The sequence below is a fragment of the Pan paniscus genome, chromosome 13, assembly GCF_029289425.2.
Source record: "Pan paniscus chromosome 13, NHGRI_mPanPan1-v2.0_pri, whole genome shotgun sequence".
In the NCBI taxonomy this organism is placed as follows: Eukaryota; Metazoa; Chordata; class Mammalia; order Primates; family Hominidae; genus Pan; species Pan paniscus.
This window is the reverse complement of record NC_073262.2, coordinates 100,115,821-100,142,091: the sequence shown is the minus strand read 5'-3', so window position 1 is coordinate 100,142,091 and position 26,271 is coordinate 100,115,821. Positions and strand designations below refer to the sequence as shown.

The following is a 26,271-nucleotide window of genomic DNA, read 5'->3' as shown; positions in this document are numbered from 1 at the left end:
AGTGAAAGTAAAAAGATTAACGATGGGGTTTTCAATGTATATTGATGTAATATACAGCAACTATAGTATAAAGGGGGAGGAAAAGGGGTGCATATGATAGTAAAGTTTCTACATTTCAAGTAAAGTGGTAGAATACTGATTTTCAGTAAACTGCACAGGTACCCATTTAGTAATCAAGTATATAAATATGTCAAAATTAGAATTAAAACAGAATACTAAAAATGTTCAACTCACCCTTAAAAAGACAGAAAAGGGGAAACAGGAACAAACGAAAAGCCCAGAAGGAACAAACTAAAAAGTAATAAAACGGTAGGTCTAAATCTAAATAATAGTAAATATTCAGCACATCAATGTTAAATGGTCTGAACATACCAATTAAAAGAGAAAGTCTGTCAAAATGAACTAAGAAATATGACTCAACCATATGCTGTCTACAAGAAACGTATTTCAAACGTAATTATATACGTATGTCAAATCATGAAAAAAGAAATACCATACAAATATAAATCAAAAGAAAGTTATCAGGAAAGCAAAGGTGGTTCAACATTTTTTAAAAAACAACAACAATGCAATATACTACATTAATATACAAACGGAAAAAAGCACACAATCATACCAATGCAGAAAAGATATCTGACAAAATCCAACATATTTTCATGATAAAACCACTCAGAAAACTAGGTTTAAAAGGAAATTTCCCCAACATGATTAAGGGCATTCATGAAAAGCTCACAGCTAACCTCAGACTCAATGGTGAAAAACTAAAAGCCTTTCCAACCCAAATGAGACAAGGATGCTCACTTTCACCACCGCTATTCAACACTGTACTAAAAGTTCTAGCCAGAGCAACTAGACAAGATAAAGAAATAAAACGCATCTCATTTGGAAAGGAAGTGGTAAAACTATCTCTATCCACAAATGACATGATCCTATATATAGGAAATCCCAAAGAATCCACAAGAACGTTACTCTAAGTGAAAAATGATTCAGCAAAGTCGTAGAATACAAGATGAACACACAAAAATCAGTTTTGTTTCTATATACCTGTAAGAATCTAAAAAGGAAGAAAGCAATCCCACTTACAATAGCACCTAAAAACTTTTAAATACCTAGAAATAGATTTAAATAAGGAGATAAAATTTTTTGCAGACTGAAAACTACAAAACATTGCTGCAAGTAATTAAAGAAGACCTAAATAAATGGAAAGACATCTCGTGTGCATGAGTAAGAAGGCTTAATATCGTTAAGATGTCAATACTACCTAAAGCAATCTAGAGATACGAGGCAATCTCTATCTAAATTTCAATCGACACCCCCCTTTTTTTTGCAGATACGGAAAAGGTGATCCTCAAATTTATATGGAATTGCAAGGGTTTCTGAATAAACAAAAAAAATTTTGAAAATAAAGAACAAATTTGGTCAGAGCATGGTGGCTCATGCCTGTAATCCCAGCCGAGGCAAGAGGATCACCTGAGTCCAAGAGTTCAAAACCAACCTGGGCAACATTGCAAAATTCTGTCTCTATTAAGAAAAATAAAATAAGGAACAAAGTTGGAGGATTCACACTTCTTGAGTTCAAAACTTACTACAAAGCTACAGTCATCAAACACTGTGTGATACTGGCATAAGGATAGACATACAGACAAATAGAAATAAATAAAGAACCCAGAAATAACGTGTCACATACATGGCCAAAAGATTTTGACAAGGCTGCTGAGACCATTCAATAAAGAAAGGAAAGGCATTTAAACCATTTTTAAGTGTACAATTCAGTGGCATTAATTATATTCCCAATGTTGAGCAACCAAAGAAAACCCTGGGCCTAACAGCTTCACTAGTAAACATTTAAAGAAAATACCAAACATTTAAAGAAAAATTAATGCTGGGCGTGACGGCTCACACCTGTAATCCCAGCACTTTGGGAAGCCGAGGCAGGTAGATCACGAGGTCTGGAGTTCAAGACCGGCCTGGCCAAGATGGTGAAATCCTGTCTCTAACTAAAACTACAAAAATTAACCAGGCGCAGTGGCGGGCGCCTGTAATCCCAGCTACTCAGGAGGCTGAGGCAGGAGAATCGCTTGAACCCAGGTGGCAGAGGCTGCAGTGAGTTGAGGTCACGCCACTGCGCTCCAGCCTGGTGACAGAGTGAGACTCTGTCTCAAAAAAATAAAAAAATAAAAAAAGTAAGAAAAAGAAGCACATGATCATCTCAATAGGTGCAGAAAAAGCATTTGACAAAATTTAACACCATTTTATGATCTAAAAAGCACTGAATGACCTACGAATAAAGGAAACAACTTCAATATAATAAAGACCATATATGAAAAATCCATAGTGAACATCATACTCAACAGTGAAAAACTAAAAGCTCTCCTCTAAGATCAGGAAGAAGAGAAAGATGCCCTCTTTCACCACTTTTATTCAAAGTAGTACTGGAAGGTCTAGCCAGAGCAATTAGGCAAGAAAAAGAAAGAAAACAGATCTAGATTGGAGAAGTAAAATTATCTGTTTGCAGATGATATGGGTCTCATATGTAGAAAACCCTAATGATTTCACACCCAAAAAACCTGTGAGAATAAATGAACAAATTCAACAAAGTAACAGGACACTTCCCCCTATTTTTAAAGAGATAACCATCTGTACATTTTTTCTTCAAAATTTAACCAATTTCTAGGCATAGAGCTAGATCTAGGTTTATATTCCTTTATCTTCCACAAGGCCTAACTCATTGCTAGCTATATCGTGAGAAGCCAATAAATATTTGCTGATTGAACAGCACTTTTTCTTTTTCTTTCTTTTTTTTTTTTTTTGAGATAGGGTCTCTGTCACCAGCCTGGAGTGCAGTGGTGCAATCACAGCTCACCATAAACCCTTTCCTCCCACCTCAGCCTCCTAAGTAGCTAGGACTACAGGTGCACACCACCTAGCCTAACCTTTTTATTTTTTACAGAGACAGGGTCTCACTATATTGTCCAGGCTGGTTTCAAACTCCCAGCCTCAAAGTGATCCTCCCTCCTCAGCCTCCCAAAGTACTAAGATTACCGGTGTGAGCCCCCACACCCAGATGGGTGGTTTTTAATGCTCAAATAATTCAACTATATGTCTCTTTTATTTTCTAAGATCTTCAAATAACATAACAAATCCGAATAGCTATCTACTTTTTTTTTTTTTGAGATGGAGTCTTGCTCTGTCCCCCAAGCTGGAGTGCAGTGGCACGATCTCAGCTCACTGCAAGCTCTGCCTCCCAGGTTCACATCATTCTCCTGCCTCAGCCCCCGAGTAACTGGGACTACAGGCACCCACCACCACGCCCAGCTAATTTTTTTGTATTTTTAGTAAGAGATGGGGTTTCACCATGTTAGCCAGGATGGTCTCGATCTCCTGACCTGGTGATCCGCCCGCCTTGGCCTCCCAATGTGCTGGGATTACAGGCGTGAGCCACCGCACCCGGCCAGCTATCTACTTTTATTATCTGGCTATCAAAATGAAGCCAAACAGCCTCGATTTATGGTATATTTTCCCTTTAAAAATGTTATCATCAGCCAGGGCAACATGGTGAAACCCCATCTCTACAAAAAATTAGCCAGATGTGGCAGTGTGCGCCTATAGTCCCAGCTACTTGGGAGGCTGAGGTAGAACAATCACCTGAGCCCAGGAAGTTGAGGCTACATTTTGCCATGCTTGAGCCACTGCACTCCAGCCTGGGCAACAGAGTGAGACCCCGTCTAAAAAAAAAAAAAAAAAGACAGGTGCAGTGACTCACACTTGCAATCCCAGCACTTTGGGAGGCCATGGTGGGTGGACTGCTTGAGCCCAGGAGTTCAAGGTTGGCAACATCGCAAAACCCTGTCTCTACTAAAAATTCAAAACAAAAAAAATTTAACCAATGCCTAATCCAATATACTAGTACGCTCCAATTTATATTATCTTTTTATTAGCCCCTTAATGAAATTGTATTTTGGTTTTTTTTTTTGTTTTTTTTTTTGAGACAGAGTCTTGCTTTTGGCCAGGCTGGAGTGCAGTGGCATGATCTTGGCTCACTGCAACCTCCGCCTCTTAGGTTTAAACGATTCTCCTGCCTTAGCCCTCCCGAGTAGCTGGGACTACAGGCACATGCCACCATGTCTGGCTAATTTTTTATGTTTTTAGTAGAGACGGGGTTTCACCATGTTAGCCAGGATGGTCTTGATCTCCTGACCTAGTGATCCACCTGCCTCGGCTTCCCAAAGTGCTGGGATTACAGCTGTGAGCCACCGCACCTGGGCTATTTTTATTTTTTTAAGATACAAGATCTCACTCTGTCACCCAGGTTGAAGTACAGTGGCACAATCATAGCTCATTAGACCCTTGAAGTAGGATCAAGTGATCTCCCCGCCTCAGACTCCCTAGCTACTGGGACTACAGGTGTGTGCCACCATGCCTGGCTAATTTATCTTTTTGTAGAAACAGGGTCTTGTTATGTCGCTCAGGCTGGTCTTGAACTCCTGGCCTCAAGTGATTGGCCTCCCAAAGGGCTGGCAGCCACGGTGGCCAGCTTAATATGCCATCTTAAAACAAAATGAGGGTTGACTAAACTTTTAAATAGGCATTCCATTAATTCAGTGGAATCTTCTCTATGCTAAAAGATATAAGAATACTTAACTATGTCAAAGAGGTAAAATGCTTAGGTTATTGGAGTTGTAAAAGGAACTATTTTGTTTTGTTTTGTGAAAGAGCACGCTTTATTGGGAAGCAGACTGCTGCACAGTGACCAACAGACAAAGGCCACCCAATGGGCACTTACACATCGTACTCCAAAAGACACAGGGTGAAAAGAAACTATTTTTATTACCTGTTGAACAGCTAGTGTACTGTCCATTTCATCAAAGGATTCATCAGGCCAATTATAGAAATCCTATAAAAATAAATTCACGGTTAAAGCACATACAAAATACTATTATGATTAACTTCAATTCTTAATAAAGACCCAAAGCTCACACTAGAGGGGAAGAAAAAACTTTTGCAATGTAATTATCAGTGACATAAGGAAATAAATTTTATTCAACTTTTCTTTTTTACAGACAGGGTCTCACTCTGCAGCCCATGCTTGTGTGCAGTGGCACAATCATAGCTCACTACAGCCTCAAACTCCTGGGTGTAAGCAATCATCCCACCTCAGCCTCTCACCTTAGCCGCCCTATTCTTAGGATTATAGTCCTGACCCACTGCGCCTGGCTGTTTAATGTTTTTTAAATGAATATTAAGATTTTATTTAATTGAACTATAAATTACGTTTTTTCCAATCACAAATTCCTCAAATACAGCTCCCATAAACCTTTAATGTATTACTTAATTGGGGAGATAAGTCTATCACTTTTTTATGATGGTTAAATATCTCTCAAAAAGTTACAATGAAAAAAAAATCTCCAGACACCAAAAAGTAAATCAGATTTTTACCAAAAGAGAATAGCTAGCATTAGTAGCTAATTTACTGCTCCATAATTATTAATATTATTATTATTATTTTGAGACCACTCTGTCACCAGGCTGGAGTGCAGTGGTGTGATCTCAGCTCACTGCAACCTCCACCTCCTGGGTTCAAGTGATTCTCCTGCCTCAGCCTCCCGAGTAGCTGGGACTACAGGCACGCACCACCACACCCAGCTAATTTTTGTATTTTTTGTAGAGACAGGGTTTCACCATGTTGGCCAGGATGGTCTCAATCTCTTGATCTCGTGATCCGCCTACCTCAGACTCCCAAAGTGCTGGGATTACAGGTGTGAGCCACCATGCTCGACCCATAAGTATTATTTTAAAAAGAAATTATAAATTATTATTCTCATTCCAAATAGAGTTTTGAATTTCTAAATCGAAATATGGGCACCATTAAAAAGTAATCATCAGGCTGGGCATGGTGGCTTACACCAGTAACCCTAGCACTTTGGGAGGCCGAGGCGGAAGGATCACTTGAGGTCAGGAGTTCGAGCCCAGCCTGGCCAACATGATGAAACCCCGTCTCTACTAAAAATACAAAAAATAGCCAGGCATGGTGGCATGTGCCTGTAATCCCAGCTACTCAGGAGGCTGAGGCAGGAGAATTGCTTGAACCCAGGAGGTGGAAGCTGTGGTGACTCAAGATCACGCCACTGCACTCCAGCCTGGGTGACAGAGCAAGACTCCATCTCAAAAAAAAAAAAAAAAAAAGGTAATCACCGATGGGTACAAAAAAAATAGAAAGAATGAATAAGACCTAGTATTTGCTAGCACAATAGGGTGACTATAGTAAAAACCAATTTAATTGTACATTTAAAAAAAACTAAAAGAATCTAATTTTTTGCAACATAAAGGACAAATGTGTTGCAGGAAGTCAGGGACCCCAAACTGAGGGACCGGCTGAAGCCATGGCAGAAGAATGTGGATTGTGAAGATTTCATGGACATTTATTAGTTCTCCAAATTAATACTTTTATAATTTCCTATGCCTATCTTTACTGCAGTCTCTAAACACAAATTGTGAAGATTTCATGGACACTTATCACTTCCCCAATCAATACCTTGTGATTTCCTAGGCCTGTCTTTAATCTCTTAATGCTGTCACCTCAGGACCCTGTGATAATTGTGTTAACTGCACAAACTGTAGAGCATGTGTGTTTGAACAATATGAAATCTGGGCACCTTGAAAAAAGAACAGGATAACAGCAATTGTTCAGGGAATAAGAGAGATAACCTTAAACTCTGACCACTGGTGAGCCGGGCAGAACAGAGCCATATTTCTCTTCTTTCAAAAGCAAATGGGAGAAATATCGCTGAATTCTTTTTCTCAGCAAGGAACATCCCTGGGAAAGAGAATACACGCCTGGGGGTGGGTCTATAGACGGCCCCCTTGGGTATAGCCATCTTCTATGGTCGAAACTGTAGGGGTGAAATAAACCCCAGTCTCCCATAGTGCTCCCAGGCTTATTAGGAAGAGGAAATTCCCACCTAATAAATTTTGGTCAGACCGGTTGCTCTCAAAACCCTGTCTCCTGATAAGATGTTATCAATGACAATGGTGCCCGAAACTTCATTAGCAATTTTAATTTTGCTCCGGTCCTGTGGTCCTGTGATCTCGCCCTGCCTCCATGTCCCTTGTGATATTCTATTACCTTGTAAAGTACGTGATCTTTGTGACCCACACCCTATTTGTATACTCCCTCCCCTTTGGAAAGTCCCTAATAAAAACTTGCCGGTTTTGCAGCTTGTGGGGCATCACGGTACCCACTGACATGTGATGTCTCCCCCGGACGCCCAGCCTTAAAATTTCTCTCTTTTGTACTCTGTCCCTTCATTTCTCAAACTGGCCGACGCTTAGGGAAAATAGAAAAGAACCTACGTGACTATCGGGGCAGGTTCCCCGATACAAATGCTTATGGTGATGGATACCCCATTTACCCCCCTGATGTGATTATTATATACTGCATGCTTGTATCAAAATATCTCATGTAACCTATAAATATATACACCTACTATATACCCACAAAAATTTTAAAAAGAGAAGTAAACATCCAAATAAACCAGCTTTCTATTAAAGGGAATATTTTTATTTCTTCTTTTTTTTTAAGAGACGAGGTCTCACTTTGTTGGCCAGGTTGGTCTCAAACTCCTGGTCACAAACAATCCTCCAGCCTCAGCCTCCCAAAGTGCTGGCATTACAAGCATAAGCCACCATGCCCAGCTTAAGGGGGATATTTTTATAGAGCATCTTGCCCTGGTTCTGGAATTCTCTGTACATAATACAGTTAACAGACATTCCCCTAAGTGATTAAGAACCTTTCCATTTGACTGATTTTTCAGAAAAGTTTACCTATGTAACCTCAGTGGGTAGCACAATGCCTGACACATCTTTGAAGCTCAAATGTCTCTGAGGTAAAACTTGGTGGGGAGGGGGTAAGAGTAAACCAATAATCTATAAACCTGTATATAAACCTGTAAAAACAATCAACAAAGATTAAGTCTTCAAAACCTTGAGCAAAAAAAGCAAATTAGAAGTAAACACAGTGTATATAAAATGAATAAAGTTTAGGCCGGGCGCGGTGGCTCACGCACAGCACTTTGGGAGGCCGAGGCAGGCGGATCATGAGGTCAGCAGATCGAGACCATCCTGGCTAACACGGTGAAACCCCATCTCTACGAAAAAATACAAAAAATTAGCCAGGCGTGGTGGTGGGCGCGAACCCGGGAAGTGGAGTTTGCAGTGAGCCGAGAGCGCAGCACTGCACTCCAGCCTGGGAGACAGAGCGAGATTCCGTCTCAAAAAAAAAAAAAAAAAGTTTAAGTGCAAGGCATACTTACGGATATAATGCATATATAGTAAAAGTATACAGAAAAGAAAAGGAATGATAGGGTAGAAGACAGAGAATGTCTTCCATAAGGATTCAACTATAGTAGCAATGTCCTCGTTTGGACAGTAGGTAATGAGTACACCTTTTTAAGTGTCTTAAACATTTCATCTTTTTTGAAATAGCTGGCCTATCTGGATGAAAATGAACTAATTTTATTAAAAGAAAATATCAAGAAATAAAACAATCTTCTAGAAATGGTTCCAGGATTCCTTTTCTTAGACATTATCTATTAAAGAGCAATTCTAAAATTTTTCCTATATGATCTAAAGTTTCTACCAATACTCTGTCTATTCTTTCCTTTTTAAAAAAACTAAGAAAGTTTACAGAATGTTGTTTTTAAAATATTAGAAAACACACGTACAGTTGGCCCTCCATATTTGCAGGTTTAATCTGCAGATTCAATCAACCAGGAATTGAAAATATTCATTTCAGGGGAGAAAAAAAATCCAGAAAATGTTATATTGTTGCTGACATGTACTATGTACCTAGTTAGGTCTAAGATAGTTGCGTATGTACTAAACATGTACCGGCTTTTTTTTTGGTCATTATTCCCTAAATACAGTGTAACAACTATTTACAGAACACGCATTGTATTAGGTATTATTAAGTAACCTAGAGTTGACTTAAACGATATAACAGAATGTGCATAGGTTATATGCAAACACTATGCCATTTTACATAAGAAACTTAAGCATCCTCAGATTTTGGTATGGGGTGGGGGTACGAAGTTATCCTGGAGCCAATCCCCAGAGGACACCAATGATGACTATATATAGAAAAGATGTTGAGAATGAAATGTTTTGCCTTCTCATAACTGTGACATATTTTAGATGCCTATGAGAGACACCAAAAATTCAGCTTAATAAAGATTCTCATCTAATTCAACCAACAAACATTTATTGAAAACCAACTATGAAGCCCAGCGTGGTGGCTTGCACCTGTAATCCCAGCACTTTGGGAGGCTGAGGCGGGAAGATCACTTGAGGTCAGGAGTTCGAGACCAACCTGGCTAACACGCTGAAACCCCGTCTCTACTAAAAATACAAAAAAAATTGGCTGGGCGCAGTGGCTCATGCCTGTAATCCCGGCACTTTCGGAGGCCGAGACGGGCGGATCACGAGATCAGGAGATCCAGACCATCCTGGCTAACACAGTGAAACCCCGTCTCTACTAAAAATACAAAAAACTTTAGCCAGACGTGGTGGTTAGCGCCTGTAGTCCCAGCTACTCGGGAGGCCGAGGCAGAAGAACAGCATGAACCCAGGAGGTGGAACTTGCAGTGAGCCAAGATCGTGCCACTGCACTCCAGGCTGGGCGACAGAGCGAGACTCTTGTCTCAAAAAATAAAATAAAATAAATAAAAATAAAATTAGCCGGGCGTGGTGGCGGGCACCTGCAATCCCAGCTACTCGGGAGGCTGAGGCAGGAGAATCACTTGAACCTGGGAGGCAGCGACTGCAGTGAGCTGCGATCGCGCCACTGCACTCCAGCCTGGGCGACAGAACGAGACTCTGCCTCACAAAAAACAAAAAACAAAACAAAACAAAAAAAACCTCCAGGTGCAATGGCTCACGCCTGTAATCCCAGCATTTTGGGAGGCCCAGGCGGGCAGATCACCTGAGGTCAGGAGTTCGAGACCAGCCCGGTTAACATGGTGAAACCCAGTTTCTGCAAAAAATTAGCTGGGCGTGGTGGCACGCGCCTGTAATCCCAGCTATTCGGGAGGCTGAGGCAGAAGAATCGCTTGAACTCGGGAGGCGGAGGTTGCAGTGAGCCGAGATCGCACCATTGCACTCCAGCTTGGGGGCAACAAGAGAGAAACTCTGTCTCAAGAAAAAAACAAAAAGAAAGAAAGAAAAAAAGAAAAAAGAAAACCAACTATGTGCCTATATTCCAGTCTAACCAACTTTTTTTTAATGTAGGAAGATACTCCACCTACTCTCCTATAGTTTTTTTGTTTGTTTGTTTGAGACCGAGTTTTGCTCTTGTTACCCAGGCTGGAGTGCAATGGCGCGATTCCGGCTCACTGCAACCTCCGCCTCCCGGGTTCAAGCGATTCTCCTGCCTCAGCCTACCGAGTAGCTGGGATTACAGGCGCCCGCCACCACGCCCAGCTAATTTTTTGTATTTTTAGTAGAGACGGGGTTTCACCGTGTTGGCCAGGCTGGTCTTGAACTCCTGAACTCAGGTGATCCGCCTGCCTCGACCTCCCAAAGTGCTGGGATTATAGGCGTGAGCCACCGCACCCAGCCCTCTATTATAGTTTTTAATTTTTTTTTCTTTTGACCCAATAGGGAAGGAGATACGGTTCTAAATATATCATTTTAGAACAGATCCATTTCACTAAACGAAATTCATGTGATAAACAAGATAGGACAAACTACGGCGTAAGCAGTCTTTTTCATTTTTTATCCTTTTTCTGTTATATTTTATCTAACAACCTTGATCCATGACAATGTGAAAAAAAAAGACAATAAGTTTTCTTCTATGTGACTTACAGCAACATAGCAAGTATGTTACGATATTAAATATTTTATTTTCTAACCTTTCAAAATTAAGAACTTATGAATAAATGAGATGACTCTCAGAATATGAACACAAAAGTCTACTTCTGAACATAAAAATGTAATCAGAAACAATGTTTCCACAGAATAAGATGTAAAGGTATCTGAGAAAAGAGCATGAGGAAGTAAAGTGTGGAAACGGTAAAAAGCAAGCATATGTAACGGATAAATTTCCAGTAGTATGAAAACAAAACTGTCAGTAGGAATAACTGACAGCTTAATGTGACTCCAAAATAAGACTTTAAAATTTTCTCTAAAATTCAGCACTAGAAGCAGCTTGTTAAAGAGAACAGGTCACCAGTGAATTAAGAATCAGGAGACTATGTATCCTTGGGCAAATCCAGTTAATTCTCTTGGGCTTCAGTTTCCTTATCTGTAACATGAATCTGGGGAGGTAATCAATACCTGTATGCCCCCTTCGAAAGGTGTTCTTTCCATAATTCTGTATAAGAAATTAAAATCTATTCTCAGACATACAATCATAGCTCCACGATTGTTTTGTTTCAATTTTCATTTGCATCACTTTTTAACATTTTATAAACACATCTCTTCCGATTTCAGAGCATCCAGTCTATAGCAAGCCATTTCGGCTAGCAATTAATCAGTTCAAGTCTGGATGCCAATTTTATTTATTTATTTTTAATGTGAGGCATCCCATCTTTTCCAAACCCTAAGAACCAATGCCTAATCAAGCACCAATTTACCACACATAATGCCCTACAAAAAAGCTGACAAAATTATAATCAGTTCATTCTCTGGCTATGCTTCACGCATATTAGCAAGGAATGACATCTAACAAGTCACAACTTGGTGATGAAAACTTGCTGGACCAGAGAACAGCTCCAGGGAAAGCTGCAGGGAGAGGTGGTCAAAGGGAAACAAGGAGGAGAATATCGGCACCCGGATCCGGCTAGACAAGCTGGATGGTAGGTACGTCCCAGGCCAGGTAGGAACTGGACGCCGGGTCGAGGTAGGCTGTGTTTACACCCCCTCCCACCTCAGCGGCCCCGACCTTCAGGAAACCCCGGGGGTCTCCACCAGGCTGGTCGCGCCCCTCCAATGCTAGTCAGCTGGGGCTCAGGGGCAAGGCGATAAGAAGCCGTTGCTGCTGACAGGCTCGCAGCCCAGGGCTTCGGCAGGCAGGTACCACCAGCAGACCCCACCCGCCCCTCACGCCTACCCCTGGGTCGGAGCTCCGCAGGCCTCACGGCGGCCGCCACCGCCTCAGCCAAATTGAGGGGCTGCAGCTCCGGAAGAGCAGGCCGGGCACCAGTGCCCCAGCCCGCCCGCCTGCCGCCTCGGCCCAACCTCCCCGCAGTGGCGGCCAGCTTCCGGGCGCGGCACTGCTCGGCACCTAGTTGCCCGACAAGAAAGGTGCAGACATGGTACCTGCGCCTTGGTGCCCGGCCTGTTCCGCCTCAGCACTGCCGTCCCCTCCGCCATGACCATAGTGCCAGCGTCTAGGCGGCTGGAGTCGGTACCCGGATGTAGGGACGGCAGCCTGCGCGGGGGGCGGGGCAGAGCGGCGCTCTGCGTCTGGGAGGAGGAGCGGCAGCTGACGGAACAGCTGCAGCCTGCGCCGGGCAGGACGGGAGAACGGGGAGCCGTCCGGGTAGAAGCGGGCTAGGCGGAGGGAGAGGGCCAACGAGAAACAGCCGGACGGCGTCGGGTGGCTACTGGCAGGGACTGAGGCACCGGAAGGCGGGCGCCACGAGCCTCTTTGCGAGGGCTGCGGGGCGGTTTGAAAGGTCGTGATCGCGGCTACCGCTGCGGCAGTGTGCACGGCTGCGTTGCACGTTGGTATGGGCTCTCGTTAGTTACACGGGAAGAACGAACTTCGTATAGTGGCGACCGTTTCAGTAAACCCACGTGCAAGCAAATACTTAGAGAACCGTAATTCTGTCCCAGAAGCCACCTAAGGAATCAGGGTAGAAAACAGGCCAGCAGTCTGGGCAAATTCTATAGAACCTGCGTGAAATCGACCCAATCTGAAATCAGACGGGGGATTTGAGTGTCAGTGTTATTTACGCCATCCGGCGACTTCAAAGCCAAGGACTTTTTCAATGACAAGTTTGTTTACGTAGATAAAAGACGCAGATGTCAATTATATGAGATGAAGAGTGGACATCTGGTTTTGTGCGTTAGGCAGACAGATTTCGCTCGTGTTTTTCAAGTCAGAAGCAGGAGGAAGAAATTAGTAGTCCTTGACAGGTGGTGAGGGTTTTACATCTTACAGGATTCCACATTTCCTTTGTTGCAAATTTTAAGTGTTCTCTCTTAAGAAACCACAGCATTTTCGCAAACTTTTTTTCCTGCTTAGAAACCTTGAATCTTTTATCTGGGGTGAGGGAGGCCTTGGGATATCAGATGGGAAGACAGTTCAAAAAGTAAAAAACGCATACAGTAGCATGATTTCCAAAAGAAGAAAACATCAAGTGTCCCTAGATAGAAGGTGTATTGAGAATGCTGAGGGAAGGGCCATGTAACAGCCTCCAGAAATGGAATTTGAGAGGAGAGGAGAGGTTGAGTGGGTCTCTAGCTGAGTAATTGTCAGTGACTTAGAACTAGGCATTGAAAGGTTTAACAACAGGAAGTTGGTTCTCTCTGGAAGATGTATTGACTGGTAACTCTTCAAGAATAGGGACTTAATTTTGCCCTCCCAGAACCAGCGTCTACATATGAAAAGATTTATTCGTTCAACAGTTACTCATTAAGCCCCACTATATGGTAGGCACTAATGTACAAGTATGATAAGGCTCAGTCCTTCACTACAAATTGCCTTGACTCCAGCAACAGAGACGTGCAAATCACAAATTCTTATACAGGTTAAGTACCCCTCATCTTAAATGTTTGGGACCAAAACACTTTCAGATTTCTGATTATTTTGGATTTTAGAATATTTGCATATACATAATGAGATTTCTTGGAGATGGAACCTAAGTTTAAATGTGAAATGCATTTGTTTCCTATACACCTTACACACATAGCCTGAAGTTACTTTTATACAATACTTTAAATAGGCCGGGAGCGGTGGCTCACACCTGTAATCCCAGCACTTTGGGAGGCTGAGGGGGGCAGATCACTTGAGGTCAGGAGTTCGAGACCAGCCTGGCCAACATGGTGAAATCCCATCACTACTAAAAATACAAAAATTAGCCAGGCGTGGCGGCAGGCGCCTATAAAACTTCAAATAATTTTGTGCGTGAAACAAAGTTTTGACTGCGACCAGTCACAGAAGGTCAGGTATGGAATTTTCCACCTGTGGCATCATGTGGATGTTCAAAGTTTCAGATTTGGGAGCATTTCAGATTCTGGACTTTTCAGATTACGGATGCTCAACTTGTATTAAATGCAATGAGAGCCTAGGACAAGTGACACGTAAGTGTTGCCTCCCTTAGAGAGATGGGTTGGGTCTATGAGATAGCAGAGTCCCAGGGAGGCCTCTTGGTCTATAGATAACTCGCCTCACTTACTGCAAGGATTACGTTTACATTTCCCAGATTGTGTGATATTTCCCTGAGCTGTAAATAGTCACCTATAGTTGAATGGGATCATCTTCACTTTCTCTTAATTCCAGATTCGTTAAACTGTTTCAACCCATCTGAAACCAACAAAAAACGTGAATGAGTAGGTGTTAAATTCGGGAACAAAATGCACATTCGTTGTTTTTGAAAAGTCCAATAAAGTTGCATTCTGATGTCAACCCTGGCCTTGTTCATAGGAAGGACCTTGTTCTTTAGGGATAGAATGTTTCTAGCTCATAACCTTCACATTTTCATTCCTCTGTCAGCCTGTAGATTACGTACCTCCAAACAAGACAAATTTTATAACTAGGGTTAATTTGTCTGGGGTAGGAGGAGAGAGAAAAGAAAAACAAAAAGCAAGATCAGCAATAACAGTTACATGAAATGCTTGAATATTTCAGGTAAAGGAGGAGTGGAGTGATCTGTTTAAAGGCAATATGCACCAGTAGGAATAGCTCTGGACTGGGATTCAGAAAATCTAGATTCTCTTGCCTGTTAACTGTTAAGACATTGAACAAGCTATCAAATAAATGTTTCTTCATGTGTAATGAAGATTGTGCATAGCAGTTCTTTCCCTCTGCCCCGTAAAGTATGAAAGCAAGCATAAAATTAAATATGGAACCTTGAAGCTTTAGAAGAAAATATTTTATAAAGCCAAAGTATCATAAGTAATTTCAAATTATCCATGAGCTTCAAATCATTGACACATTAAAAAAAATTATCCAATAAAAATTCACTTTGGGGAATTTTTAAATCCAAATAAAAGAGTTAATGCAGGCCAGGTGCGGTGGCTCAAGCCTGTAATCCCAGCACTTTGGGAGGCTGAGGTGGGCGGATCACGAGGTCAGGGGTTCGAGTCCAATGTGCCCAACATGGTGAAACCCCCGTCTTTACTAAAAAAAAAAAATACAAAAATTAGCTGGGCACAGTGGTGTGTGCCTATAGTCCCAGCTACTCAGGAGACTGAGGCGGGAGAATCACTTGAACCCGGGAAGCGGAGATTGTAGTCAGCCAAGATTGAGCCACTGCACTCCAGTCTGGGCAACAGAGTGAGACTCCATCTCAAAAAAAAAAAAAAAAAAAAAAGAGTTAATGCATATTATGTGCAAGGCACTGGGCTAAGTGCTGAAAAACATGAAGCTATATAAGACAAGCTTTCCTCAAAGAGCCTTGAAATTAATGGGAAAGCATCTTATGTAGATTACTACAGTACAAGGCTGAACGCCGTAAGTATTGAAGCAGCCCCTTTCACATGCTCTTTGCAAACAGCCTCTGATCTTGCTCAGTGTTCTCTCACGCTATGACCAGGGAAAGGTAAACCCATATCTAGCTGAGGGATAAATTCCTGTTGGCCTAAGTGTGAAAGGGCCAGCCTCTGTGGTTCACACCTGTAATTCCAGCACTTTGGGAGCCTGAGGTGAGAAGATTGCTTGAGCCCAGGAGTTCAAGACCGGCCTGGGCAACATAGTATGACCCCCCCCCACATACACCCCCATCTCTACAAAAAAATACAAAAATTAGCTGGGCATGGTGGCACACACCTGTAGTCCCAGCTACTCAGGAGGCTGAGATGGGAGGATTGCTTGACGCTGGGAGTTCAAGGCTGCAGTGAGCCATGATTGCACCACTGCACTCCGGCCTGTGTGACAGAGTGAGATCCTATCTCAAAAAAAAATAAAATAAAACAAAGAAAAGAAATGTGAAACGATGTAATGAAGCACTTTGGAGAAAGATGTACTTGCTCTTTAGAAGATACCAAAAGAGATGCTCTCTTTTTTCTGCCAATGGACATCACCCAATATGGGCCTGCAGCAGCCATTCTGGCTTAAAGGAAGCCAGTCTAAAAGCAAAGTTGGCACACTGTGAATGATGTATGTAGTTGTCATGTGTCTTAAAAGTGTGGATAGCATTTATGTGCAGAGCTACAGGAGATTTCATTACAAGCCAAGCAAAGTTGAAGCAGCAGGGAAGCATGGGAACGTATATTCACAGTTGAACAAGTCAGTGCCTATGTATGGTTTCATACATCTTCAACATATTATTTGAACATTATTCTCTGTTTTTTTTTTTTTTTTCTTGAGACAGAGTCTCACTCTATCGCCAGGTTGGAGTGCAGTGGCGTGATCTTAGCTAACTGCAACCTCCACCTCCCGGGTTCAAGCAATTCCCCTGCCTCAGCCTCCGGACTGGACTACAGGAGTGCACCATTATATTTTAGTAGAGACGGGGTTTCACCACGTTGGCCAGGATGGTCTCGATTTCCTGACCTTGTGATCCACCCGCCTCGGCCTCCCAAGTGTTGGGATTACAGGCATGAGCCACCACGCCCAGCTTTTTTTTTTTTTTTTTTCTTAAGAGACTGTCTCACTTTGTTGCCCAGGCTGGTCTCAAACGTCTGGCCTTGGCCTCTCAAAATGCTGGTATTACAGGTGTGAGACACTGGGCTTCACCCTTTTTCTTCCCCCTTGAGACAGTGTCTTATGCTCTCGCCCAGGCTGGAGTGTAGTGGCATGATCACCACTCACTACAGCCTTGACCTCCTAGGCTCAAGTGATCCTCACTTCAGCCTCCTAAAGTGCTGGGATTACAGGTGTGAGCCACTGTGCCCAGTCTGTCTTTATTTTCTTGATAACACTAATCTATATCTAAAATCATGCTATTAATTTAGTTGTTTACCGTGTGCTTCCCCGATCTTATTCATCCCTGTATATCCAGTGCCTAGAACAGTGCCTAGCCCATATTCAAAAAATGCGTGACTTAAAAATACTATAATAAACTAGCCTTTTGAACTGACATTCAAGCCAGGTAAGTAAATAACCATCGATGTTTTTCCAAGTCATGTCTTCAGGCTAAATGAGACTGAAAGGGCATTTTGCAAGCAAAATTTTAAGTGTCTTAAAGACTTAGGCTTAATCTATAAGAGGGTAGGGGAATTTTAAACATTTCTTATATCTTTTAACAGGAAAATCTACAGATGGAGCCAAAATCAAAATCTGTTTTTTTTTTTTTTAAAGAAAAACCCAAACTATAAAAATACCTAAAGAAACCGTGGAAGAAACTTTAAGTTTTGGAGAAGACTTTTCAGAGTTTAACGTCATACCCAGAAGGCATAAAGAAAAACATTTAATAATTCAAATACACAAAATGACTTTCTACAAGTGCAAGGCATAAACAAAATCAAAACCCAAATGACAAACTAGAGGGAAAAAAAAAACACAAAGAACTAGTTTCTTTAATAAACAGAAGTCATAAAAGATCAAGCACTCAGTCAAAAAATAGGCAGAAGATATTAAGTGAATAGGAATAACCAGTTAACAAGGGTAAGCAAGGTGGCTCATGCCTGTAATCTCAGCACTTTGAGAGGCTGAGGTGGGCAGATCACTTGAGTCCAGGAGTTCAAGACCACCCTGAGCAACATGGCAAAACCCTATCTCTACAGATATTAGCTGGGCGTGGTAGCATGCATCTGTAGTCCCGGCTGCTCGGTAGGCTGAGGTGAGAGGATCACCTGAGCCCAGGATGTCAAGGCTGCAGTGAGCCTCTGATGGTGCCACTGCACTCTAGCCTGGGCAACAGACAAGAACCTGTCTCAAAAAAAAAAAAAAGAGTCTTAAACACATACAATGCTCATCCTCATTCATCATGATAAAGAGTAAAATTATCAGATTGGCAAAATAAGAACTTTATAACATCCTGCATTACGGAGAGTAAGAAGAAAAAAAATACATTGCTAGTAGGACTGTTAATTCATGGACCTTTTGGCTGGGCGCAGTGACTCACGCCTGTAGTCCCAGCACTTTGGAGGCGGGTGGATCACCTGAGATCAGGAGTTTGAGACCAGCCTGGTCAACATGGTGAAACCTCATCTTTACTAAAAATACAAAAATTAGCCAGGCGTGGTGGCGAGCACCTGTAATCCCAGCTACTCAGGAGGCTGAGATAGGAGAATCACTTGAACCTGGGAGGTGGAGGTTGCAGTGAGCCAAGATTGTGCCACTGCACTGCAGCCTGGGCAATAAGATTGAAACTCTGTGTCAATAAATAAATAAATAAAACTGATGGGAGTTCAATGAAGGACAACTTGGAGATCCATGTCTGTATCTGTGTACATGCATGATTAAAATTCACAGACCCTTTGACGTAGCAGTTCTATAGGAATTTATCTTATAGATATGCTTGTTCAAATGTACATATTTAGTTATGCATACATTTATTCATTGCAGAAATGTTTCTAATAGAAAAAGGTTAGAATAACTTAAATATCTATCATTGCTGGGGGTGCATCCTGAAATAAATTATGGCTTATCCATATAATTGAACATTATACAGTCTTAAAGTGTCTTTATCTATAGATTAATCCCAGAGACCAATTGTTAATGTAAAAAAGCAAGGTGTCAAATGTTATGTATGGAATGTTATTTTTTAAAAAAGAAAAAATGAATATATATTTTATATACATAAGATATGTACATATATAGTACACATTTACATATATGTGTATATACATAAAACACCTTAAAGGAAGAATACAAAAAGTTATACTAGTTACTTCCAAGGATGGGACTGGGTGGCTGGGGGACAAGGATAGAGAGCATTCTTTTCAGTGTATATAATTTTAAATTTTTACATGAACATATTATTTTTAAATAAATAAAAGTTTAACAACAAAATAATAGGCTTGACTCAAAACGTTAAGAGGCAAATCTAATGCCCTTGTTTTGCAGTTCATTCATAAGCTAAGAGGGGTTAGGTAATTTGTCAAATGTAGCAGAACTAGTATGTAAGCAACACAGGACAAGAGCTGGGATTGATTGGGCTCTCTCATAGAGGTTGCTTGAGAGTAAAGGAAAATATACTTAAGCTGGGTGTGGTGGCTCATGCCTATAGTCCCAGCACTTTGAGAGGCTGAGGTGGGTGGATCACTTGAGGTCAGGAGTTCAAGACCAGCCTGACCAACATGGTGAAACCCCATCTCTACTAAAAGTACAAAAAAAATTAGCCAAGTGTGGTGGCACATGCCTGTAATTCCAGCTACTCAGGAGGCTGAGGCAGGAGGATCGTTTGAACCCGGGAGGCGGAGGTTGCAGTGAGTCTAGATCGTGCCATTGCACTCCAGCCTGGGCAACAAGAGCGCAACTCCTTCTAAAAAAAAAAGAAAAGGAAGGGAAGGGAAGGGATTGGATTTAAATACTCGTCACACAAATAAGTCAAAAGTTCAAAACTCCATTTTTGTGTGGGTGCAGTGAAAACAGTAATTAACTTGCTGGAGGAAGCATGACTTGGTATCACACTGAAGAACAAGCTGGCAGCTCATATAGGAACAAAGAACATACTCTCAGGCAGGTGAATAGGTACAGGGAGGACTTGCCTTATCAGATGTCAAACTTAAATATAAAGCTATTTACATTGAAAGCAATGTGATGGAATAGGGAGGTCAATGGAACAAATTATTAAACCCAGGAATAGGCATATTTAGAAATTTCGTGTATGATAAAGGCAACATCTCTGATTTCTGGGCATAGAGAGAAGGGAGGTCGGGGGGTGGTGTGCAGGGGGAAGAATGGATAATCCAGTAAGTAAAGTTGTGACAACAAGCTACTCATTGATTAAAAAAATAAAGTAGTCCTAGCTTCTCTGGAGGGTGAGGCAGGAATATTGCTTGAGCTCAGGAGAGCAAAAACTGCCTGGAGAGCACAGTGAGACCCCATCTCTGAAAAAAGAAAGTCAGATACATACACCATTCACTAAAAAACAAATTATGTACCTGTAATTCCAGCACCTTGGGAGGCCAAGCAGGGAGGATCACTTGACTCCAGGAGTTTGAGACCAGTCTCGGCAATATAGTGAAACCCAGTCTCTACAAAAAATACAAAAATTGGCTGGGTGCAGTCGCTCACACCAGTAATCTTAGCTCTTTGGGAGGCCGAGGCAGGAGGATCACCTGAGGTCAGGAGTTCAAGACCAGCCTTGCCAACATGGTGAAACCCCATCTCTACTAAAAATACAAAAATCAGCTGGGTGCAGTGGCAGGTGCCTATAATCCCAGCTATTCAAGAGGCTGAGGCAGTAGAATCACTTGAACCCGGGAGGCAGATGTTGCAGTGAGCTGAGATCGCACCACTGCACTCCAGCCTGGGCGACAGAGTGAGACTCCGTCTCAAAAAAAAAAAAACAAAAAACAAAAAACAAAAATTAGCAGGGCATGGTGACATGTATGTGTAGTCTCAGTTACTCAGGGGGCTGAGGTGGGAGGATCAATTGAACCTGGGAGGTCAAGGCTGCAGTGAGCCATGATAGCACCACTGCACTCCAGCCTGAGCACTAGAGGAAGACCCTGTCAAAAAATAAAAAATTACCCATGCATGGTGACACAGGCCTGTACTTCCAGCTACTCTGGAGGCTGAAGTGGGAGGATTGCTTGAGCCCAGGAGTTCGAGGCTGCAGTGAGCTATTATCACACCACTGCTCTTCAGCCAGATAGACAGAATAGGGCTCTGTCTCAAAAAAAAGAAAAATATCCCAGCACTCCGGGAGGCCGAGGCGGCGGATCACGAGGTCAGGAGATCAAGACCATCCTGGCTAACATGGTGAAACCCGTCTCTACTAAAAATACAAAAAAATTAGCTGGGCGTGGTGGCAGGCGCCTGTAGTCCCAGCTACTCAGGAGGCTGAGGCAGGAGAATGGCGTTAACCCGGGAGGCGGAGCTTGCAGTGAGCCGAGATCGTGCCACTGTGCTCCAGCCTGGGCAACAGAGTGAGACTCCGTCTCAAAAGAGAAAAAAAGAAAAAAAATTATTTCTTTAGCAATTCTGCTAGGCAGGCATCACAATAGGACTGCTTCTGTGGTTCAAAAATTCTCTTATCCTTCTGATTTAGTAGGTTTGGATGAGGCCCTGAAATTTTAAGTTTACCAGGCAATTGCAAAGATGAACCAAGCTTTGTGAACTATTACCTTAGATATCAAAACTAATTTGCTGGGTCTTAGGAAAATAGCATTGGAGAATAATGGGAAAGCCATAGCCTTTGAACAGATTCCTTACTCTACAATATATTAGCCACATGTCCTTGGAACGATTTCTTATCTCTTGAGTCAAGGTTTCTCATTGGTAATACAGAAAAATCTGTGCTCCCAAGATTATGATGAGCAAAGCATATTATCTAGCTGTGCGTGAGCAGAGTATGAAATTGATAATCCACTTAGACAATATAAGAAATAACTTTTAGGCATAATTCCAGTATCGAAGTTTGACAAAAAGTAAGCTTTAGTATACCAAAGGCAGTAACACGTGCATAAACGTAAATATACATATAGTGGAAGTACCTACTACTTTACAGATGGGAAGATGATCAAAAGTTGAGATCATTATTCCATGCCATTTAAAACTTTAAATTTTAATTCCTCTCAAAATAAATACGGGACACAACCTTTAAAAGACATTATCAGACTAGTTTATGGATAATTAAACCTAGAAAGTAAGTTTGACTACTAAGACAGCTGGTAGCTGATAGTTGAGCTTAAGGGTTGGTAATCAATTCTAGCATAGGATTCTTTTTTTTTAAGACAGGATCTCATTCTGTCACCCAGATTGCAGTGTGGTGGCACAATCTCGGCTCACCAGAGCCTTAACCTCCCCACCTCAGCCCCTTGAGTAGCTTTTTGTATTTTTTGTAAAGACAGGGTTTCACCATATTGCCCAGGCTGTCTCGATCTCAAGAGATCTGCTCACCTCGGCCTCCCAAAGTGCTGGGATTACGAGCACAAGCCACCGCACCCAACCAAATTCTAGTGTAGCATTATTGGGTTTGAATCTTAAGTCTTCTCCCTAGCTGCTACAGCTATATCAAGCTATTTATCCTCTGCTTTGACTCAGTTTTGTTAAATTCAACATATGGTGTACTAGGAACTTAAGTGACATACATCATTTGGTACTACCCATTCCCCATACCACAGTGGGTATCACCAGGATTAATTGAAATAATGTGTATTAAGTGCTTAGAATTAACAAAGTAGCAAAGGCTATAAAGGATCAAGTTTTAAACAGTAACATCTGGAGATGGACTGTGTCTGAATCCTGGCTTTGCCACTTACCACTGAGCAACCTTGGTTATTACTTAACCCCTTCTATGCCTTAGCTTTCTCATCTGCAGGGTGAGAACAGTACCTATCTCATAGGGTTGTTGAAAGATTAAACCAATTAATACATGAAAAGCACCTTCAACAGTAACCAGCACCTAGAAAATGCTCCTGTTAGCTATCCTATCACACAGTGCTCACCTCAGAGAGAAGGCACTCAGCCAATGTTAGCTATCATATATATATACACACACACACACACACACTGTATATACATGCGTGTATATATCACATATATCATATATGTATATGTATCATATATGTACTTTTTTTCAAAAGTCTATGTCACCCAGGTTGGAGTGCAGTGGTGCAATCTTAGCTCACTACAACCTCCGCCTCCCAGGTTCAAGCCATTCTCCTGCCTCAGCCTTCCAAGTAGCTGCAATTACTTGCCTTAGATTTTTTTTTTAACCAAATTATGTAGCAGTGTTAAGTTTTTAAAAATGAAATGAGCCGGGCGCGGTGGCTCATGCCTGTAATCCCAGCACTTTGGAAGGCCAAGGCGGGTGGATCATGAGGTCAGAAGATCGAGACCATCCTAACATGGCGAAACCCCGTCTCTACTAAAAATACAAAAAATTAGCAGGGCATGGTAGCAGGCGCCTGTAGCCCAGCTACTTGGGAGGCTGAGGCACGAGAATTGCTTGAACCCGGGAAGCGGAGATTGCAGTGAGCCAAGATCATGCCACTGCACTCCAGCCTGGGCAACAGAGAAACTCCGTCTCAAAAAAAAAAAAATGTTCACTCCAGAATTAAATTTTCCTAAAATAAAACAAGACATAAAAAAACACTTGGAGGATACCAGAGCAACTCCAGTATTGCTAAGTGGCCTTAGATACTTGGTCACTGGATGCTGGGCAGCTTCAGGTGAAGATGGTGGTCACTGAGGCTCAGGTAACCATGGAGAGCTTCTCAGCACTGTTCTTTCCAATGCAATACAAAACAAAGCTTAAAAGACGCAATGTATCTGGGAAGTTAATTGGGGTGCAACTATGGATTACAGCTGAGCCAAGGGAAAAATGTACCACAGCTGAGCGGGCTGACCCTGGTGCGCTCACTGCTTTGTCATTGCTGCTGGCCGCCAAGGACGATCACCCCTCAAGGACTATGTGATGCCTTTTTCACGTTGTCTTTCAGAAACTTGATAGGACATCATATTCCTGATACTAGATGCCAGCATCAGGTTAGAAACTACACTGAAGTCTTCCTGTTTCCCATCTCAACTACATTGAGGTCACACTGACTAGGTGAGCATGTGGCTGTTTTCCAACCCTGACAAACTAGTGTCAAATAGAAAAGCATAAATATAACCCATCACCATTAAAAAAAAATAATAATAAGGCAATGTCCTAACTTTAATGTACAGAAGTTGATTTTCCAAAATATTGACCAACTCTTAAAGTTCTAAAAAAAAAAAAAAGCTGCCAGGTTTGATGGCTCACTCAGGCCTGTGATCCCAGCAGTCTGGGAGGCCAAGGCAGGCATATTGCTTGAGCCCAGAAGGTTCAAGACCAGCCTGGACAACATGGCAAAACCCCATCTCTACAAAAGATACAAAAATTAGCAGGGCATGGTGGTGCATGCCTGTAATCCCAGTCACTCAAGGAGGCGGACGTGGGAGGATCACCTGTGCCTGGGAAGAAGGTGGAGGCTACAGTGAGCCATGACAGTGCCAGTGCACTCCAACCTGGGTGACAAAGTGAGACTCTGTCTCCACAAAAAAAAAAAAGAAAAAAATGGAAAGTATAATTCTTCCCTCAATTTACATGGTACTTGTGTACCTGGGAATTCAGTATACATTAAACCATGCAAAAAATACTTTGTATTTATATAAATTGGAGTTAGGAATGAAGACCTGTATCCACAAAGTATTGAACACCTTAAGACCTGTAACTCGTTAGCTTGTTATATTTGAAATCTGAATGTTGCTGGGGTGGCTCACGCTTGTAATCCCAGCACTTTGGGAGTCTGAGACCAGCCTGGACAACATGGCAAAACCTGTCTCTACTAAAAATACAAAAATTAGCTGGGCATGGTGGTGCACGCCTGTAATCCCAGGTACTCCGGAGGCTGAGGGAGGAGAATCACTTGAACCCAGAAGGCGGAGGTTGCAGTAAGCCAAGACTGAACCACTGCACTCCAGCCTGGGTGACAGAGTGAGAATCCGTCTCAGAAAAAAAAAAAAAAAGTAAACCCATGGCTTGGTATCAGTATCAATCATGTATTAATAAAGCTAAATTCAGTGTGAAAATGCACCTACGTAGAAAATCCTGTTTCCCAAAATTCTCTGCAGGTTACTTGAAAAACAGAAAAAAAGCATAAACTAGAAAACCCTAAAATCATCTTAAAATAACTAAAGATTAACCACTCATTTACATACTTTTATTTGGAAATGTTTATATCAGTACAAGGAAACAATTTTGGAGACACTGGATGTCATTAGTTATCATTAGTTTATTATAAAAGAGAAATATGGAAATTATTTACATGATGAAAGATTTCAGAACTTCAGTGGAATGGGCAGCTTCATGTTGATGCCATTTCAATAGTGACTTATTTCAGTCTACGTACTTTCCAAGAATGTCACCATCTCTAAATAGGAAATAATCCTGCAAGTGAAAAAACCATTAGTTAAGACAACTAATTGCAAATATCTGACTTCTTTTTATAATTATTAAGTTTACACACCTTGTCATCTAGAACTACTTTGGTGCCTCCATATTCTGGGAGAAGAACTTTATCTCCAACTTTCACGCTAACTGGTTGAATCTCTCCACCCTTAAAAAAGGAAGGATGTTTATTAGCAAAGATATCTAGTTCACCCAACATAAACAGTTAACTTTTAAGTCACTACAACTAATGAAACATGGTCACTCAAATCCAATTATATTAAAAATATATTTCGTGGCTAAGTGATACGATTCATACTAGAATTGCAGATCTTCACTCAAAAATACCACTGTAGTTACACTTTGAAATAATACACAGTGGCTTAAACTAAAATCTGACTCCAACGTAAAAGTTCAAGAAAATATTCTGGAAAAGCTAACTTTAGTTAACTAAAGCTAACTTTATAACTGTTAAATATTAACATAACTTATCAACTATATGAAATAAACCTGCAACAGTAGCCAGCACCCAGAAAATGCCATATACAAATGGTCATATTTTCCTTCTTTCAACATACAAAAATTTAATATTTTTTTGGATTTAGAACATACTCTTGTGATTGTTTTGTTCCCTCCAAAGAACAGATTTGGGGAAAGGCACTGCAGCTAAGTGTCCACTCCCCAAAGTCTTCCTATTCCTAACTCCATGACAGCTCCTCAGAAGCAACTAGAACAATGCAGTTAACATTATTTGGCCCCAACGGCGTTTACTGTGTATTTTGGCTGAGATCTTTAGAAGCCCGAGGCCTAAACAATTAACTGAGGAACATCTAAAACAGAGGTGTGCAATCTTTTGGCTTCCCTGGGCCACGCTGGAAGAACTGTGTTGGGCCACACATAAAATACACTAACATTAGCAGTAGCTGGTAAGCTTAAAAAAAAATTGCAAAAGAAATATCAGGTTTTAAGAAAGTTTAGGGATTTGCGTTAGGCGGCATTCAGAGCTGTCCTGGGCTGCAGATTGGACAAGACTGACCAACCTGTTCCTCTGATAGGTATACAACCAGGTATACCAACTGGT

At 41.7% G+C, this 26,271-nt stretch overlaps 1 protein-coding gene across 5 annotated transcripts in view; it reads right to left on the bottom strand.

Moving 5' to 3' along the window:
• Nucleotides 1–26,271, bottom strand: part of HSPE1 (heat shock protein family E (Hsp10) member 1) — a 51,565-nt gene that overhangs the window by 23,508 nt on the left and 1,786 nt on the right. Inside the window, exons 1-2 of one of the 5 annotated variants that reach the window (XM_003825308.5) lie at nt 12,313–15,506; nt 4,832–4,894 (exon numbers count right to left, since the gene is read on the bottom strand). In XM_003825308.5, coding sequence (XP_003825356.1) covers nt 4,832–4,894; nt 12,313–12,372 — 123 coding nt within the window. In that variant the 5' untranslated portion in view covers nt 12,373–15,506. Of the gene's footprint in view, nt 1–4,831; nt 4,895–12,103; nt 12,232–12,312; nt 15,507–25,015; nt 25,191–25,269; nt 25,360–26,271 lie in introns of those variants that run through there. The other 4 variants (XM_034954739.3, XM_008950644.3, XM_003825309.5 and 1 more) reach the window with 4 other exon arrangements.